Source organism: Chionomys nivalis, chromosome X, assembly GCF_950005125.1.
Source record: "Chionomys nivalis chromosome X, mChiNiv1.1, whole genome shotgun sequence".
In the NCBI taxonomy this organism is placed as follows: Eukaryota; Metazoa; Chordata; class Mammalia; order Rodentia; family Cricetidae; genus Chionomys; species Chionomys nivalis.
The window spans coordinates 137,208,907-137,229,947 of NC_080112.1; the positions used below are offsets into that span (position 1 = coordinate 137,208,907).

General features: G+C 35.0%; 1 protein-coding gene across 5 annotated transcripts in view; it reads left to right on the forward strand.

Annotated features, from left to right (window-relative positions):
* Cnksr2 (connector enhancer of kinase suppressor of Ras 2) overlaps positions 1 to 21,041 on the forward strand; it is a 224,482-nt gene that overhangs the window by 187,012 nt on the left and 16,429 nt on the right. For all 5 annotated transcript variants that reach the window (XM_057758962.1, XM_057758961.1, XM_057758965.1 and 2 more), the window contains 2 exons: positions 2,287 to 2,387; positions 4,867 to 5,407. In XM_057758962.1, the coding sequence (XP_057614945.1) occupies positions 2,287 to 2,387; positions 4,867 to 5,407 (642 nt within the window). The remainder of the gene's footprint in view (positions 1 to 2,286; positions 2,388 to 4,866; positions 5,408 to 21,041) is intronic.

Below are 21,041 nucleotides of genomic sequence, written 5' to 3' on the forward strand. Positions count from 1 at the left end.
GCTCTAGAGCTATGGATAAAATGCTAATCACCTCTTTTCTAGTGTGCTAATAAGGACCACTTGAGGTATTATTTCACCAAAATGTCATGGTATCCTTAATGCAAACATTAAGGATAAACTCAGCCAGCATTCTTGGAAACAGTGGGAAGTATAAGGGTAGAGTGAGCTTAGCAAGCTTTGTGTGCTGGGGCTGGGAAGAGGGTGAATGCTAGTGTTAACTTCCAGGAAGATTCCAGGTTCTCACAAAACTGCCCAGACCCTAGGACTCCAGATTTCATTCTTCATTGCTCAAAAATACCACAAAGAAATAAAGACTATCTGTGAAAAAATGAACATCAGTCATTTATTGCCTTTGTGATCTGTGTCAGACTGTCCTGGAATAAAATCTGCAAATATACCCCAGAAGAAAAATGCTGCTAATATCTCTTGAGTGGATTAAAAGTACAAAGCAGTTGATTATATGTTACTTTATTTAGTACTACCACATACACAACTACAAAAGTCAGTTGTTATTATTAGCTGCTCTTTCACAGATTATAAAATAGGCCCAACAATAAAGTTAAATAATGCCTATAAGAGGGTCAATGCATAAAGTAGTTGTATGGTGAAGAATTGAACCTTTACCTGCTTCTGAATATCAGACATGCTTTTTTCACAATCATTTAATAAATGTTTCTGGGTATCTATGCCAATTCATCTTTGAGGGAGGACTTAGTTATATTGGTGGTCATTGTCCAGTATCTCCATTATTTTCCATTGAGCTTTTGAGATAGGGTTTAGCTATGTAACCCAAGCTGATCTCAACCTGAAAATCCTGGGTTAGCCTCCTGAGCACTGAGTTACAGTTGTGTGCTTCCATGACCAGTTTCCCCCCAAAAAAAAAAGTATCTAATTGAGATTGGGCACTTTGTATATTTTTCTCAGTGGCTGTTGTCAGGGTCCTTGTGTTTTAAGGCCTGAATAGAAGGGGCAGTTTATTTTATGTCCTGTATCTATTGCTAGAAACTTTCTATTGACAGTAACAGAAGTGAAAGTCAGGAGTAAGTAAGGGAGATTAAATTGCATAACTATACCTAACATTAAACTGTTGTGTTAAATTGATGTGTCAAGCAAGAGTCCCGGAAATGTAGTTCTCGGAGCTTTGGCTCAAGTCAGTTTCTTAGTTCAAATCCAGCTCCATTATTCCCTACCAGGAATGCAACAATTTCTGAAAAAAAAATTCTAGTTGCATTCATTTTTAGTCAGTAGCATGGGGAAAACATTACAACTGAAAGTTTCTAGAAAGGGAAGGGCTCGTACTAAATTATGTGTAGGGATTTTTCCCTTAAATCTGAACACCACATAAGTCTTGTGGTAGTTGTTTTAGGATATAAGTTTTCATACAGATTTCCTTTTCTCTTAATCCCTGTTCTCTCTCCTGCAATTGCTGTAGAAATTATCCTGCTTCTCTTTACTTGTAACTCACAGAAGGAATCAGCGCAGGAGTTAGGACCACGATATAGTCGAACTGATTCTGATATGAATCTGGTGCTGGATTTGACTTACGATATTAATATATCTCTCAGAGTTGAACTTCCCTCTTGTCTCAGTTCTGCCAACTAACTTTGTCTATCAGCTTATAGTTGTTATCTTTTTAAGTAGTTCTGAAATTTGGTGCTTGGAGCAGCCATCAGCAAGTGTGCAATTTTTTTTTTTTTTTTTTTTTTTTTTGCATTTGGCCAGATTTAGGGTTTGCCTTTCCAAGGAGAGGTGGGGGTATGATAGTATAAAGATTCATGTCACCATGACACTAGAAAACAGCAATTGTTAGATAACCAGTGAAGGGAAGCCAAAGCAATTTCGAACATTAATTTGGAGATGTTTATATTAGAGATATACAGCAGCAGCATACGGTTTATTGCTTCTCTTCTCTGAGCATTCATCACGGTAATGTGACATACTTTTAAAACATCCTGTGGTATTTATTAAGTAAAGCTTCTGAAAAAAAATGTTCTAAAATTAAACATTCCCTCCACCTGTTGTGGCTTATAGAGTACCTTTCCCTTAGCTCTCTTAAAACTGGCTGTGTGTCATTAATTTTTCATGGGGTTGGGATTAGATTATTGTGTTCTTCTTCTCCAAAACAGCTAAAAATGAAGCTGGACTCTTGAGCAGGGTGATGATGGTGAACATACCATAGTAATTGAACTTAAGTCTTGTTTTGGTTAAGAGATATTATCTTTTTTTGAGGATATGTCTGTAAATACTTACTAAAGCCTCGGGGTGTCCATGTCTGTAAATTTTCAGATTACTGGAGTGAGAGTGACAAAGAAGAAGCAGATACTCCATCAACACCGAAGCAAGACAGTCCTCCGCCCCCCTATGATACATACCCACGGCCTCCCTCTGTAAGTTCCATGTGCGGGTGCTTCCTACATGGCAGGACAGCTTGAACTTAATGATCCATTTATATGTTTAAAAGAAAGTATATTAAGTTCTAAGTCAGATGAGATTTCATAGGGAAAAGAAAATTGATGACCTAAACTCAGAAGGAAAATATGTTAATATATTTAATCGAGGGAAATAATCATCACAGGTTGTTGGCAGAATGAATTTGCCAGGCTTAAGGGAGCAAAAACAGCAGAAAAGTTTCCTTACCAAAAGATGTAACTTGATCTTACTTATTCTATACTAATAAAGTCAATTTATGTATTTTAGAAACAACTAATGAATATTAGCACTATAGTGCTGGCGGTCCAGCTCAGTAATAGATATCATATGCTATCTTAGTTTGCTTTCTATTGTTGTAGGAAAATAGCATAACCTAAAGCAACTTGGGGAAGTTTATTTGGCTTATAAGTACTGATTATAATCCATCATTGAGAGAAGCCAAGGCAGGAACACAAGCACAGCAAAACCCAGAGGTAGGAACTCAAGCAGAGACTCTGGTGGAACTCTGTTTACTGGCTTGCTCAGCTTACTTTCTCGTACAACCCAGGACCACCTGCCCAGGGGTCATAGCACCCATAGTGGCCTGGGCCTTGGGCCCTCCAACATCAATCATTAATCAAGAAAATGCCACACAAGCTTACCTCTGTAACAGTTTGATGGGGCTATTTTATCAATTGGCATTCCTTCTTCCTGATAATCTAGCTTGTGTCAAGTTTGAAAAAAAAAAATAACCAGCAGAGATGCACATATCCCTGGGTTTGGGATATAGCCATGGTATCTGCTTTAATATATATGTTTATGGTGTTCCAGAATTCTTATGGAATTTTCTTAAGTCTATAACTCACTCTATGTGTAGACTATATATATATATATATATATATATATATATATATATACTTCATTCTTTTACTGAGGTAACTAATTACCCTGCTTTTCTTAAGACTATGCCAATTTATGCCTGTTTCCCATCAAAATTACTGAGCATACATCAGTGTTTCCATTTAATTTGGTGGTCATATTACCAAAATAATCAGCTCTCTGTATCTTGGGGCTTAGTCTTCCACAAAGGAAAAGGAAGTTAGTTTATGTGACTATACAGTCAACTTCATTTAACCTTTGCATTATTCCAAGTAATTAATATTTTCCTTTCTTTAAAAACCCCAGGATCTGAATGATTCCTTTGAAATTTATAAAAAATGAAAGGGGGGCACAGCTTTGCCTTTTTGAAATTATTGTTTTAATTATCTACCAAGAAGTAGACTTGCATATGGTTTTTTAAATATATCCTTAGTTTTGTTTAAGCCTACCCCTGCCCCCACTCTCTGACCCCGCTGTCTCCATCCCCCACTTAAATCTCCAGTCCCCAGCATTCCCTCTGTACTCTCGTTGTTCTACTCCTCTTCTGATAAATGCATCTTTTTCCCTTTGAGCAACAGTAGCATCTTGGAAAGAAACTATTCATATTATTGTAGTTAATTTGTTGTTCAACATACTACTCAATATGTTGAAAGGTAACGATCCGCCCATGGATGATGCTAAGTAATTTCTCTCCCTTTTCCAAAAGGGGCGGTATGTTCATAGCAGCTAAATTTGTCCTGGCTGCCACTTCAACACCATTTGTAATTAACAAGTGTAGCTCCTTGCAGAAAGGCACCTGGACTAGCCTGCTAGCCTCTGTAGCTGGAATAAGGCTTTTCTCGGGTAGAGTGTTTCACTTAATGTTTTATGGCATTTTATTGATGCTATTCATCTTTCTTGTTTGTCTTTTATACTATAATATATATTCTCACATTTCACATTTATGCACAAAATAAATTCCTTTTTATGTAGTCTATAGTGTTTATACTCACAGAAAATGCCAGTCCCCAACAAACTATAACTTCATCCTACCTGTAGTCTCCAGAAATTACCATAGAATTGACAAGACCATAAGACAGCTTTTCTGTGGTACCCATAGAAACAGACATTTACTTGTGAAGAAGGAGAAAGGTTTGCTTTGTTTATACACAACTTGTTCTCCATATATAAAGGCCTCTCTCTCTTTCTCTTACCCCCTAAGCTGCCTAAAATCCAGAAATAGGAATCTATGGGCGTTTTTTTTTTTTTTAGAATTTCGAATTATGTAGAGAATTTAAAATTGTTTAGTTGCTGAGTGTTTCTTATATAAACATTTACAATTACTCATCCTTCCATTATTATCAGATTTGTACTATTGTATCAGATGTTTCATGGACAGCTGTTACATCTGTATCTCAGGACATCTGAATTTCTAACTATTAAAGTATAAACTGGGTCCTAAACTGAAGTGTCTACAAATTTGCTCAGTTGTTACTTGACTGTGTAAGACTCCATGTAATCCATGTAAATCCTCTGTGGTAAAAAGAAAGTAAGTTCTTTGACAATCTGTGGAAGCTGATGAGGGGCTCCTTTCCACAGATGAGTTGCGCCAGTCCGTATGTGGAAACGAAACACAGCCGGCTCTCCTCCACTGAGACCTCTCAGTCTCAGTCTTCACACGAGGAGTTTCGCCAGGAAGTTACTGGGAGCAGTGCCGTGTCCCCCATTCGCAAGACAGCCAGTCAGCGCCGCTCCTGGCAGGATTTAATCGAGACACCGCTGACAAGTTCAGGCTTACATTACCTTCAGACTCTGCCTCTGGAAGATTCTGTCTTCTCTGACTCGGCGGCCATCTCCCCTGAGCACAGGCGGCAGTCTACTCTTCCAACTCAGAAGTGCCATCTCCAGGATCACTATGGCCCATACCCTTTAGCGGAGAGTGAGAGGATGCAGGTGTTAAACGGCAACGGGGGCAAGCCCCGAAGCTTTACTCTGCCTCGAGACAGCGGGTTCAACCACTGCTGTCTGAATGCACCAGTTAGTGCCTGTGACCCACAAGATGACATCCAGCCACCAGAGGTGGAAGAAGAGGAGGAAGAGGAAGAAGGGGAGGCAGCAGGAGAAAACATAGGCGAGAAAAGTAAGTATGTTTATGGAAATTCTTAGCCCGTATGCACAGTTAGACCTTTTCAACTTGTTATTTGAATCTTGGTTCCCTTGGAAAAAAGGAATGGTCATACTGAATAGAAAGTTAGGGCTCCCTAATTTATGAACCAGGCCAAACATCACTAGAACAAATACTTTGCTCTCAACTCCCCATTTGCTTTTTAAAGGTCATAGTTTTCATTTCTTTGCTTTCTTTTCTTCCCTGTTTCTTCTCCTTCCTTTCATGCATCATCTTGCTAGTCCCCAGTGATTGTTCCCTAAGTCTGCGTTAAGGAACTATAAATGTTTCAGGTAGGGTGGTAACAAAGCCCTGATTAAATAACCAAACACACACACACACACACACACACACACATACACATATGCACAAACACATGGCCACCAGCATTAACACAAATACTTTTATATCTTTCCTTTCACTGGCGGATTTAAAGGAGAAAAAACACTTTCCCACCCAGAAGTTTCATAAAGCATTTGTCACCTTTGCTCAGCTTTTTCTAGAAACCAATTTGCCAGAAGCATCCATTTATTTGGTTGGTATGTACATTAATTCCAAAACTCTATTTATGGGTATCAACTTTAAAGAAAAAGAAAATAATTCGAAAACCTTCTGGTAACTCTCTAGGGCATCTTAAAAATATATTCTCAATCAAGCATAGTGACACATACATATATACTTAGGATGTAGAGACAGGAGGGTCAGGAATTTGAGGTCATTAAAATACATAGCAAACTCAGAGCTAATGTGGGTTACATGAGACCCACCCCCACCCCAAAAAAAAGGCTGAATCTGTTTACTAGCTATCAAGTTTGTTATATAGATGCCAAGCTTCTGTTTCTAACTACCATGTTACACTGGTCAGGAAACCCTAACTTATTTTAGGAAAGACTATAACTCAGTTATTTAAATCAAAGGTCTGACTCTAATTTATAAAAGCAAAATGAAAAGATTGTAGGTGAATAGCATTTAGCTATTTATTTAATGCAGTTTAAGTCAGCTAGTGTAGAGGACTAGCTCCGCCTTTTGAAGATACAAATAGAATAGAATATTCACCCCATTAGTCAAGTATATGAGACTTTGATTAGCGTAAGTTCTTTATTACTAGTGGAAAACAACTCCTTGCATACAAGTAACTAACAGGTCAGGAATTTCATTTCAGTGTCAGTGTGAACCTTGGTTTCTTTAACATGGGAACCTCTTATGCTCACTGACTTATGAGTATTCTATGTCTTCCACCAGCAAGATAGAAAAGCCCCTTGTAATAACATTCACAGGCTAAGACTGTTTCGGTGTAAAGTCTATTTTAAACACAGTCTCCATGAGAAATATTACAAAAGATGTGACTGTCTATACTGCAAAGGTAATTAGCACCCATCACCTACAAACAGTACCAACATCCGTATCAATCAGAGATTATAGAAGATGCTTACAAAAGGAATATTTAGGAGTCACCGTAGGCTTTTTATAGGAGATCTACCAATCCTAATATATGCTTCATATTGGAATGATTACCAGAATTAACAAAGCATTTTCTAAATTTTAAGTATTGATTAGAAAAATTGTTATAGCTCTCATCCTGGTGCTTTACAACTGCTATACATAATACATAATACATAAATATGGGGGCTTTGTTTATTATTATGTAAACCCTAGAAAAAGAAAATACTCCACCTTAGCCAATTAAACAATATTAAATTCTCTTCATAAAACTTTCTCTCAATTCTATAGGCAGAGTCATCAATGTTAGCTTCACAAATGTACATCCTCTGACACATTTTTGTAGCCACACAGATTGACAACCATACAAACTTGCAAAAGTCAGAATCTCTCAGTAGCATGTTTCTGTCCTGCTTGAGGCCAGCATTCAGTTTAAGCTACTAAAGAGTTTGAAGTACTAACCATGGGCATAGGTGCAAGGAAATTGAGTATTGTATTTCTGGTTCAGAACTTTTTTTTTCATTTTGCCTAAATATTGAAAATAGGAAGTATTTAGACAAGTGAGCAAAACAGGTAATACAAAACATGAAAATATAAATTGTTTTATAAAGTATCATTAACAAAACTCCTTTTATGTAGTTTATTTTGTCTCAATCCATATAGTGTTATACATTGAGTGACATGTTTGCGATGAACTCCCAAGAACAAAATGTACCTAAATCCATACCCTGAAAAGTTTTTGATTTCCTTGTGCTTGTAAAATTTAGCCTTAATTTACAAAGGGCAAATTTAGCCTTCTGTAGAACAGACTGTAATCTGTGTTTTCATGGCTGAACTACCTTTTGTCTTATTTTGAAATTCAGTTATTTAACTGAGTCATATTGTGACAATTTTCTCAGGCTGAACTCCTTTTAGTCTGAACTAGATGGTCCTAAAAGTACACAGATGAGATATGTCTTGTTTTCTTTTGACTGAAAAGTCAGCATGCATATTAATTATCCTGACCTACTTCACTGGCATTTGGGAAAAGACAAGTAATTTCCTATTATCCCAATTAGCAGTTTCAAAGCTTACTGGGGTATGGGCTTTTTAATAATCTCCTTAAATTAAATTATTAATTATGTCAGCCTCTACAACTTTTAAAGAGTATAAATCATTATAGTATAAGACAAAATATAAAGCTATACTTAATTCAGAAATGATTTGTTATTAACACTAAAGTACTATCTTGAGTACCATAGTTAGCGTTGGCTAGAATGCCTTTTACTACTTTGTAATAGTAGGGAATTTAGATGAGGTTTCCAAAAGCTTTATCCCTTGATTCTGCTGATATCCTCCTTGGCAGTTATAAGATAGTCTTTCTTAGATATGTGCACACACGTTCTTTGTGCACTCATTTCTTCAATAAAGTCATAATGTTCTATTTTTCATTATCTTGGAGATTACCAATTAGTATTCTTATTTAATTTACACATGTATTTAGCTTAGTCTTCAAAATCTAAAATAAAACCTAGCTCTTTCAGCCAGAATGAAAAGAGATTCATTCTATTACCATGTAACAACAGTATACATTAGATTGTCTGGAAGTGATATCCATGCTTTCCAAATTAGAACTCCTGAAAATACTTGCTAAATTTTCATTTTAAAATACAGTATTCTTTGCACACCACTGGCAACGTGGGAGCTGTACAGGTTGTTTTGTGGTTCAGTAGCCTACTATCTGGAATTATCTAGACGGAGACGCTGAAGAAGCCTTCAACATGTTCAGTTATTGTAAGAGTCCAACAGTCATTTCTTGGAGAAGCTCTAAAAGGTAGAAGTTTCTTTAAGAGCATTCTGGTAGATTGTGGGCAACAAGATGATGTACTTTGAATACAAACCTGCATTGAAGGCGGGGTTGAAGGAATGGAACAAGTTGAGAAGAAAGAAAAATGTTGCATCACTTTTTTGTTTTCAAGGTAAATTTTGAACACAAGTAAATTATTTGGGGAGAGCATCATCATAAATAATCTCTGAAGTTATTGCTGAAATCTAAATGGAGTAGATAAAGAATGACACAAGCAAGCTGAATTTAAAAGATGTAATGAAGTCAAAGAAGAGTAGAGTACCTTAAATATGTCAATTTTTTGAAGTTTCAGGCACTATCCTAGGCTGGTTATACAAGTAAATATAAAGAAAGAACAGAGAATCTAGGGAGGAAATCTCAATATCAGATTATCTGATGTATATAGAATACTGTAAGTGAATATAAAACACTGATAATTATATGTAAAATCATCTATCTATAATTCTAATACTGTTTAGAAGTTAGATTTAAATCACACTGCCCTCATTTTTGCCTACATGATAAAGACAATTATTTACCATTATTGATATGAAGCAGAAATCAAATCATTGTGTGTCTGTTTATTTTAGACATTATTTAAAGCTAGAATTTGGAATGATTTAGCATACCCTGGTTATGTTGGAATTCTAGTAACTAGAATTGCTGCTCTTTGCACCATGACAACTTTCTTTTCAATAGTTTATCTATTTTTATTTTATGTGCATGTGAGCTGGTATGAGAGTGTCGGGTCTTGGAGTTATAGACAGTTGTTAGCTGCCATGTGGGCGCTGAGACTTGAATCTGGGGCCTTCAGCTCTTAACTGCAGAGTTATCTCTCCAGCCCTTTGATAGTCACATTGAATGTGGTTGTGTATGGTCAAAACAAGCCTCCTCTGTATAACTCCCATTTCAAATATAAATGTCACACATATGAAATGATTAGTCCATTTTCATAAATCAGATAGAATATAGATCTCCAACATCTCTGAGCTATTGTCCTTACACCAAAATCCATAGCACTTGAAAAGAAGGTGAGTCACATTAACTATGTGCTTGGTTCATCACCTAGTGCCATCTTAATTAGCTTGGGGAAAGTATAAATAATGTCTCTTGTAGTTTATAGTTTAGTAAATGACCGATGGCCCTCCATCTCTCAGGAAAATAATCTCGGCGATGTTCAAAGTAACAAGACCAGATTTCAATAGAAAAAGAAAGACAGACATTACATGCTAGAGTCATACTAGCAAAGATGTAGCCCGGTAAGATTTAATCTCATGTGGCAGAGTAACAACCTATCATTACCAGAGGCAAAACAAGCTGTGATTTACATTTTTTACCAAAATAGGTAATCAAATTCAGTCATAATGTTGCCTCTTACTGTTTTCACAATTCATAAAAGCAAACCACTTTTCAATTCGGTGATGACTTATTGTTAGCTTCTCAGTGGAAGTAGTCTCTAGCAAGTTGTAGAGAAACCTCTCAAATTCAGCCTGCTGTTTCCTGGTTTACCCTGAATTCATGCATCACAAGTTCTCTCATCCGCTTACCTAATGCCTCAGGACATGTTTACCTTCTTTCTGGAAATTTTCTTATGCTCTCAGCCTATCCTAAAGCACTGTCATCAAACAGCCAGGCCAGATAATAAGATTTGTTCTGAAGAGCTCTAGGAGTGCTCAGGAGAGCTCAGTGCCTAAGATCACTTGCTGGTTTTCCAGAGGGCCTAGGTTTAGTTCCCAGGGAACCCGCATCCAGTGGCCCACGATACCTGAAATTCCAGCTTGAGGGAACTGCATATCCTCCTCCAGCCTCCACAAACATTGTGCACAGCTAGCATATTCTCTCTCTGTCTCTGTCTGTCTGTCTGTCTCTCTGTCTGTCTGTGTGTCTCTCTCTCATACACATACACACACACACACACACACACACACACAAATAATTCAATTATATTATGAAAAATCATCTTTAATGAGAGAAAGTCCTGAGTAATATGTTATTTATTCATTAAAGGGCAAGTGCCCATATATGTATGTTTGAATGTAAAGGTGACTCTTTGATAAACAAATATTTAATATTAAAGCTTCATACTTCAGAACTTCTAAAATGTTTTCCTATACAGTATGACAGTTTCATATATATTTATTTCTGATACCAACACAAGACATATGTATGCCAATAAAATAAATATAATAAATTATTTCACAGAAATTTTAAGATAATTGAATACTATAGTTAAACTTGTTTCAGGAAATTTGTAAATTACTTAATATCCCAATCATGGACTTTAGAATATTTCAATATCTAGATTTAATCTACGAAAATTTAAATCCCTGTACTTCACTTCTCCTTTACTGTAAAAATATATAACCCAATTAGTTCGTTTATTCAGTAGGTATTTATTCATGAGTTATCAAATAGTGAGTACTATATTATTAGTAAATCATAATCTTCAATAAGTCTGATTTTAATGAAAAAATATAATATTTTAGTAAAAGAAAACAATAATTCAAAATATATAGCAACTTTCTTACTTTGTGCCAATAATTTTCTCTCATATCCAATTTACAGTTTTGTAAAAATGATTCTTAGAGAAATAGCACAAAATATTCTGTTCTCATTTTAATATATTTATAATTTATGCCTCTTTGCAAGATTGAAGATGAGCTGACTAATAGCTTTGTCTGATTGGCTCACTCCTTAGAAATCGTGGCTTAGAATTAAGCATTCTAGTTGCTTAACTCTTCTGATTAATACAAATCAAATGTCTGACACAGTGAAGTGAATACATTATATTCTACAGGCTCTAGATAACTATTTCTTTCATTTAAAACTCGCTTCATAATTTTATAATGAAGTTATTATAAAATTTGATTATTAGAAAAATAGAGCGAATATTAGCTGAGTGAGAACTAAGTACATAATATACATTTTAATGTCTTAATAGAAATTTAAAGCTTCACAGTTTAAGGATTTTGAATTTTCTTCGCATTTGAAATCTTTACCCTGCAATTTTAAGTCTAATGTTTTATTGTGCTAAGAGTCTGGCTAAATCACCCACAGAATATATTAACATAATGCCTAAAATCTACTTATTTGTCCTCCAAATTTTGTCATCCCTGGCTGGATGGATTTTTTTCATTCAAAATTTGTTTTAAATTCTTTTTTACTTTACCCTACCACCACAGAATCTGTTCTATGACTTATAAAATGGATATTTTAAAGCACACACCCTGTGACTCTTGGTGAGAGAAAATAGCCCATGACTTTATTTTGGTTTTGTTTTGTTTTTTTTTTGGGGGGGGGGGTTCGAGACAGGGTTTCTCTGTGGTTTTGGAGCCTGTCCTGGAACTAGCTCTTGTAGACCAGGCTGGTCTCAAACTCACAGAGATCCGCCTGCCTCTGCCTCCCGAGTGCTGGGATTAAAGGCGTGCGCCACCTCCGCCCGGCTAGCCCATGACTTTAGTATCACTAAATTCCCTTTATATCTTCTTCCCCTTGGCAACTCTACTGTTTTCTCGCTGCTTTTTAGTTTTGCCAAACTCAAGAGTTTGCATGGTTTTTTTTTTTTTCTAAAAAGAATGGGGACAACATGGAGTCAGTGTAGCTTTCAACCAAATCTAACAAGAAGCCCCACCCCTCACTTTGAACACTGTTGTCCTTGTATACCTTATATACTTGCCAGGCAGCCTCCTCTAGATCTATCATCTTGGGCACTGAGGATTATGATATGCTTTTGTTAACTTAGTTTGGACCATGCCTCAACATTGGTGACAAGAAAATGTTTACAGCTCCGAAGATAAATCTACCAAATGCTGAATATCTTTGCTTAATAATTAGATAAAGGTATATTTAACTAAGTTTGAATGCTTCTTTAAATCATTAGGATGTATCCTTTTTAATAAGTTTCTTTTGGTTGTTTCTCTCTGGTAATATTACAGAATGTTTTGTTAGCTTTTTTTGTTGGGGTTGACATAGACTATATGTCATTCTGTATGTAAATATAAATAAGAGCTCTCTTACCATAACATAAAACTTAAGAGTTCTAAGACAGTTATATTCACCCTCCCATCCAAAACAGACAGACATTTAATATTTAAGAAAGATTATTATTAAGCCTCTGTTTGAATATTTTAGGATTTCAGAGCTCTTGAGTCCAAAAGATGGGATGTTACATTGTTAAAGTTCTTCTTTATATTTATACAAAAGTAGATTTCTGACAATTTTATATTGATTGTGAATCTGAAAATAACAAATGAGATTAAAAAACAAAATTGATAAAAGGCCATCATACGGAAGGCAGAATAAGATGGTCTTGGAAGTTCCAGAGAAAAGAAGAGCTGAAAGATAAACAAAGGCTGATTTTTATCTTGCCTGTATGTGGAGAGACTGGTCTCCTATGTTTAATGGCTTCCACATACTTGGAAGATTTAAAAAAGAGACCAATGCCAAGTTTGAAGGTACATGCACTCTAAGCTGCCTGGCAATCTGAAGACTTCTTCCAACTCCTAAATTTTATGATTTTTTTTTTTTTAGCATAGTGTCCTCACCATTAGTGCTTTCCATATGCATGTGTCCAGAACTGTGCAGCGGGACAGTGTTGTCAAACACAGTTTCTCTATCCTTCATCTGACTCCCTGTAACCCCCCCTAACTTTCACCTGATAGGAGATCTAGATACCATTGTCTCGAGTGTGGTGGAACTATTACAGAGAACCATTAACTTATTAAGTGATAGTTACATAATGCTTTATTGTCAGCAAGATATAAGTAATATCCCATGCTGATTTCTTTTAGCCCAAATGCAACTATTCACATTTTCTATTATGTTTTAATATATCCAGTTTCATCCAGAAGTATCCATTTCAAATCTCATTTTTATCATCTATGGTATTAATCATCCATCTAACTGAAGAGGGAGTCTCCATTTTCCAACATTCCAAACATTCTTTCCATGTTTAGTGAATTCATTGGTTAAAGAAAACTCATTTTTTAAAAGAAAACACTTCTAAAAAGAAGGAATCAAGGACTGAAACTTTTATGTCAATTTCATTTTTTCATAGTGCTTTTTGTAGAGCCTCCAAATTAGAAATAGCTTTCTGTCCGTATTCATATGGGTTTCACGTGAAATGCCATCTTGTATAGTCATACTACTTATGACTTTCTTCTTATTTCCCATCATGGCACTGCTATCCAAAAGCTAGTTTGAAATGCTTCCTTTTTGCTACTAAATCCAAATTGGTCCTTTCATTTATTTTTTAATATGAAACTCCCCCAATCATAGCCTATTGGGAACTCCCTCATCTGTTTCTATCAGGCTTATCAGAATGTTCTTTGAAGAACCACTGCTGATTTTTTATTTCAACAAGACAGCTGGGTTTTAATTTTTATTTTTATTCTTTTTTAATTAAGATTTCCACCTGCTCCCCGTTTCCCATTTCCCTCCCCTCCTCCCAAATATTGCCCCCTCCCCCCACTCCCCTCCCCCTATCCCCACTCCTCTTCTCCTCCCCCCACTCCATTCCCCCTCCCTCTCGATACTGAAGAGCAGTCCAAATTCCCTGCCCTGCGGGAAGACGAAGGTCTTCTATCTACGTCCAGGAAGGTGAGCGTCTAAACAGGCTAAGCACCCACAAAGCCAGTTCATGTATTAGGATCACAGCTGTTTTAAGCTTAAGCAGCGTCTCAAAGAATTCCCATAATAATTTCCAAAATGTTCATTCATTTGCTATGGTTGCTGCGGGTCCAAAGAGCTCGTTTTCTTCAGTGCTGCAGTCTACAGCCCCTTGCAGGAAAAGCCTGCAATGTCAGTAACATTATATGGCTCTTCTGTATTTTGTCATTACTTTTTCTTAATTTCTAAAGACTCTTTTTTTTTTTTGCCACAAGCCTCAGCAATGCCTGCCTTTGTGGCATTCTTCTTATAAGCATGTGCCGTTATCTGTTCATGTGTTTCTAGTTAACCTATCCTCATTTTCATAGAACTCTTCCACACCTTAAGGCTTTTTTCTAAGGAATCTTGAATTGTGTATCCTATTCTACTTTTAGTGGGCAATTTATATCTGTATTTCTAAGATTTTTTATCAACTAATCACTGAAATTTTCTATTGTGTTACTAAGGTTTCTATCTTCAATATTAAGTTTTTATCAATGTTTAAAAAGAGGAAAATAGAAGAAATTACAAGATCAGTTTCATCCCCCCTCCTTTCTTCTTCAACCTTATACTTTAGTGAGAAAGGACTCTACCATGTTACCCTAGGCAGGTCTTTAATTCCTGGGCTCAGATAATCCTCCCACATCAGTTTCCATGGCAGAAGCTACAGGTTTGCCACTGTACCAGGCCTTTTCAGTCCCTTTTATAGCTGTTGCCACCATAAAAGTTTTCCACTGCTGTTGAGTGTGAGGTTCCAAATGCATTGTACCTGTTTCTTTATATTTCTTTTTATTTTTAGACTCATTTATTTTGTGTGTATGAGTGTTTTCCCTACATGTATATATTTGTACCACATACATGTGTGGTGCCCTTGGAGGTTGGAAGAGGGCTTTGGATGCCCAGCCACTGGAGTTATGAATAGTTATGAGCCACCATGTGGGAACTGGGAACCAAAATCTCCTCATAAGAGCAGCAAGTAGTTTTAACTACTGACTTACATCTCTAGCCCTGTCTTTATATTCCTGAAACAAAAATTATCCAGGTTTTAGTATATGCACCAATTATATGCATATATTCTTATCTCCACTAAGTGAACAACATTAGTGTGTTGATGACTTAAGCAGAAAAGAAAATGAAGCTAGGGTTATATAATTTATATTTTTTCATCTTCAGAAGGTTTCATAAAAATTAAATCACCAATTTCAATTCTACAAGTACCTTCATTGGGGTAGTTTTTCATATTTTTAACCCTTTGTTCTTACTACCCTCAAATGATACCACAGTATTACAAGATAGAGCAACTGTATAAACCTTTGACTTGTAGCAAAACTATTAAGTGCAAGGAAACAAGAATACCAAAGAATGCCAGGAACTTGTATTTTAGATCCATAGCCTGTCCTTGATAAGCTATTTCTTTGTTCAACTATTGAGTAGTTTCTAGGATTTATAATTTCCCTGCTCAGCATTAACTCACATAACCTAAAATATTAGCACCAAATTGAAGAAACAAGTTGAGTTCCAAGCTTTTTATTGTAATCCTTTTTTCAACAATAGACTTTTTTACTTTTTAACATTTATTGGTGTGTGTATTGTGTGTGCATTTGCACACATGTACACATGCATGTAATCAGAACACAACTTCTTGGGAGTCTATTTTCTCTTCTGCCATCATGTGGGTCCCAGGTTTTGAAAATGGGTAATCAGACTAGGAGGCAAGTACCATGCAGCCTACTGAGCCATTTGCCAGAACTTAGACCTTTTATATAAAGTAATAATAATGTGCTATTACAAGTTGAGCACCCCTTATCCAAAAATCTGAAACACCAAATACTTTGAAATCCAAAATTTTGGGGAAGTTTTCTATTTCAAGACATTTTGGATTTGGGATTTTAAGATTAAAGATTCTCAAGCAGTCAAAGAAAAAAATCCATACAAATATTCCAAAACACACACACACACACACACAAAAAAAAAAAAAACCCTGAAGCCTGAAGTACTTTTAGTTTGAAGCATTTTGGATAATGAATACTCTAGTATTAAAGCATAAAGAACTTATAAAGTGTGGGGTAAAATAGGTGTGGTAGAGCACACCTGCAATCTCAGCACTCAGAAAGGAAGTAGAAGCAGAAAGATAGGAGTTCACAGCTGCTTTCAACTGTATAGTGAATTCGGGGCCATCTGCTCTACCATATGACCCTGTATCAAAACAAAACAAACAAAAAAACTTGTGGTAATATTTTAACATTTTAGAAAGTGCCTGGCAGTGTTTCAGAATGTGTAATCATAAAAAGAAAAATGAGATAAGGTATTTCTCCATATTTTCCCACATAATCAATGTTAAGTCTTTTCCAACTGAATAATTAATATAGCCGAGGTGATCATAAAAATCAGCAAGTAAGCTTGATTTAGCCTTTCAAAACATTATTTTCCTAATTTACTAAGCATGTATTAAACAGAGTATAAAGCATGTCATGTATAATGTTGTCATAGAACCCAGAATAAATAAATATTAAATAAAACTATTTTTAAAACTTTTCATACATTTGTAGCTTGCAAAAAATGTATATTGTAGCGGAAAGAAAGACATGGGTTTCCAAAACTTGATTTCTGATTGTTCTTGTTTCTGATAATTGACCTATTATCCCAAAAAGCAAATAAAATAATAACTGTTTTAAAGTTCTGTTAAAACGTAGCAGTTCCCCATTATATTGAATAAATGACTTTCTTATTCCTCCAGTTTAATTAATAGGCCTCCCAGCACTGGTAATGGAATATGACACTCAAATTACACAAATGATTCACTGTGTAAACATCTGTAATATTCCTGCTGGTGACACAAAAACTTCTGTAGTATCTGAAAAGTGTAATATTCAGAACTACTTTTTGCATATTAAGGTCACTGATATCAGATGGAATACATCTAGCCACTTGATAAACTATTTCAAGAGTGTAGAAACATTAAAATGATGAAAAGTCTTCCTGTAATCAGAATTATTATGTGTCATGACTTGTTTCATCACAGTTAGAATTGGGATGTGTTAAGGATATACTTGTCCAAACAATTCTACTTGTTGCTTGATTTCTAAAACCAGAACATGTCTTAAATTGAGACTATCTGACTTAATTGTATATCATCCCTAGTATTTCATAATCCAAGTGTCTGTATAACCCAATTAAAATAAAGTGTGAGTGAAAATTAAACTTAATCAAGTAATATAGAATACTAATTATTATGCTTTTTTAAAATTATCACTAGTCAAAATATTGAATTTTTAGAACTATGTAGTTGAACTAGTGATATTATAAGAAATCATATCTTATTAATGACTGAAAAGTGATAATTTAGACTTAAAATTATCTGAACCCAATTTTTATAACATCGTATCATACTATAAAAGCTGCAACAGAAACATGAGTAAGTTTATAATATGACATTTCGATTTCTTAAAACAATAACAAATGGTTATGTTACAATGATACCTGTTTTCCTGTTGCATACAACATAGAAGGAAGAGTAGTCAAATTTAGTGAAAGGACCAAATTCCAAACAGCAATAAACATACTCTATTGAGCATTTGCCTATACCTCCATCAACACCTCCCCAAGACAGTGAGGGACTTAAAATATTTTCCATGGTTCTAATCAACCTCTGTCAATGAAGTAAGAACTATTAAAATATGAGCTGTATTGATAATTAATCCTTGCCTTCATCTATTCCTAATACTAATGACATACAAATAACTTGGCACCATAGGCCATTCAAAGGAAATACCTTATAGTAGTGATTGTATTATTTCTTCACATAAAACATAAATGATTCTTCCTTGACATAGAAGTGCCAGAAACAGCACTTGTGATATCAGGCTCTTCCTGACATTTGTCTTCCGAAAAATTCCACCTCTACCATATAGTTCACAGTTAAGATTTTAAGTAGATTTTCTTATTTCAGGTACATGCAATTTTGTCCAGTACTCACCAGTCAGACCAAAGGCTTAAAAAAAAAAACCATTGAGAAGAGCACACAAGGCACATGACTAAAAGTGTGAAGTCTTATCAAGGGAATCCATTACAAATGAAAAATTATATATAAGGGAAGTATCTTTAAGAATAGAAGACAGGGTCTCATTATAGACCACACTCTGGGCCTCAGATGTACAGAGATCCTTCTGCTTTGATCTTCCAAGTGCTGATGCCACCACACCAGACTAGATTTGTTAAGTTGCTTTAGCAACTCCTGAGGAAAGTGTAAGTTCAATGGAGTTTCAGGTTTTTTCCATGCTAAATACAGAAGTGGCATTTGATTTCAGCTTGACTGCTTCTATGGGGAGCAATGTAATGTAGTATCTACTCCCCAAGCTGACTTTTTATCACCATGGTGACCAATCTACCCACACATCTAAGATCTGTAATCGTGACTAAATGACTAAAGCCAAGGTCTTGATTCTCTCAGCTTTCTCTAATTCAAATATATTAACTTTTAAGAAAGAATTACTACTAATACTTTTGAGGTATCTACTGAATTTTCACAAAAGAAAGAAAATAGGCTCTCTAATGTAGTGAAGATTTCCAGTAAGGAGGAAGAAAATGTCATCTCGACGTTTTCTTTGGTCAGGTTCTGGTTTTATGTCTATTTGTGGTGTGTACTATGCTTAGTCAATTGCTGCAGAATAATGTCTTAGTTTAAACTGTGTGACAGCCTTCCTTAATAGTAATCCGCACATGTGATTAATATACACTTGGTGGTGGTTTGAAACTTTTAATTTAAAGATTTTCTGAATTTGCTTCAAAATTCAAGATTGATGTCTTTTAGATTATTTCTGCACTTAATAACCAAATCAAGAGATAAGTTGTTCTAGAATCTTGATTATTAGTATTCATGGACTTAAGAAGGGTTTGATGTAATATTTCATGATAAATAAACTTATAACATTAGCTGTTTAGATCTGATGAAGTAGATCTGAACCATACACAAACCAATACATCTTCTAATATGTTTATATATGTATATGTGTATGTATACATATAGAAATTTGTGGTAGTAGTATGTATACATCTATCAAAGAACTCTGAAAACATAACCCTATGTGGGCTCTTGCATTTCTTCATCCAATAATGAGGCTAATAACATAAACACACATAAAATAAATAAGACCAGTTTCATAGAATTCTTTGGTGATCATTTTTGTTATAGATAAATTATTTACTCCATAGATATTATTTTTTCTCTTCTCTTCCCCCACAAACAATGGTAGTAACCAAAGCAAATTGAATCTCAATGCATTTGTTTATTATCTGCAAGTCAATCAATTGGGAGTTTTAAGTAAAACTTGGGAATCCTAAATATGCCCCATTTTTACATGTTTCTAGCCAATAAAAGTGACTTGAGACAGCCTCTCTTCCTTAATAGTTGTATCTTTTCATTCTAGAGAAGGCAACATAGTCTTTTATAAATAAAATATAACGTATGGAAATGTTTAAAGCCTGACTGGGTTGTAATGAAATATGGAGTTCTCGTTTTTTTCAAATATATTACAAGTAATGTAGCCCCATCAATCACTTTAAAATTGATTGACTTGCAGATAATAAACAAATGTATTGAGATTAGATTTTTTTCACATTTCAATATAAATTACATTTTAAGATAGAGAGAAACTTCTGACATTTCAAAGATTTTATTTTCATAAAAGAAATGCTCACCCTAGTGAAGTTCCTCTATGAATCTACTTTTCTGTAATTATACTGCTGAGTGTAAAATTCAACATATGATACCAAATGTTAAACACAGATATGGCAGGCAACCTTTCATAGTAGCTATATAAAGCCATTTTTATTTTTCCATAAGAACACTGGAGTCAGCATCTCTGTAACTCTCCAGTAAAATGTAGTTTTCTTTATAAGGATTAATACTACACAATATTTTCCAGAAGAAGAAATGAAGCTCATATTTAATAGAATATTTCAGATGGTATACTTCCTATAGTTTTCTAATTCTATACTTTTCTATCCTAAGTACAGAATACATTTGCTGGTCCAAAATCTAATAGCCATTAATTTCTAACACAGCTAAGATTGAATATGAATACTTGTTAGACCAGATTTTCAATTAAGGTGAAAAGTTGTACTAATTGGTTTCACCTGTGGTACATTCTTATAAATATATTTTACAGTGATTTTTATTTACTACATTTCTTTCTTGTAAACAACTTGATACATATCACTAAAATAGAATTTCAATGTTGAATGGTGAAACTATTATAACAAAGGAGCTTTATGATACAGTCTAATATAATAATTGTAGGAGAAGTAAAAAGGATATGAAATGTTAAATTAGCTATATAACAGATTTAAGTAAAGAAAAGGTGTTAGTGGTAAATGACTCATCTTGAATTTTCTTCTTGTTCTTGGCACTTGCTTTGCTGGAGAGGTATTTTTGATGGTCCTGAAATTCAATTGGCAATGATCCCAGAGTGGCTTATCTCCTTGCCAGAGTTGTTAATGAGTAAATGATCCCAAATGTCAGACTGGCATGCCAAGGAGGTTATTAATAAAGCATTAACATTTAGAAGTTATTGAAAGAGAAAAAAATCAGTGTTTTAAATATTAAAATCTCAAAGACAGTAAGCAAAATCCACTTCTAAGTTCTCCTGTGAGAGCAGTATGTAGTCTGAGAGGAAAAACTCTTTAGATTTTTTTGCTTTG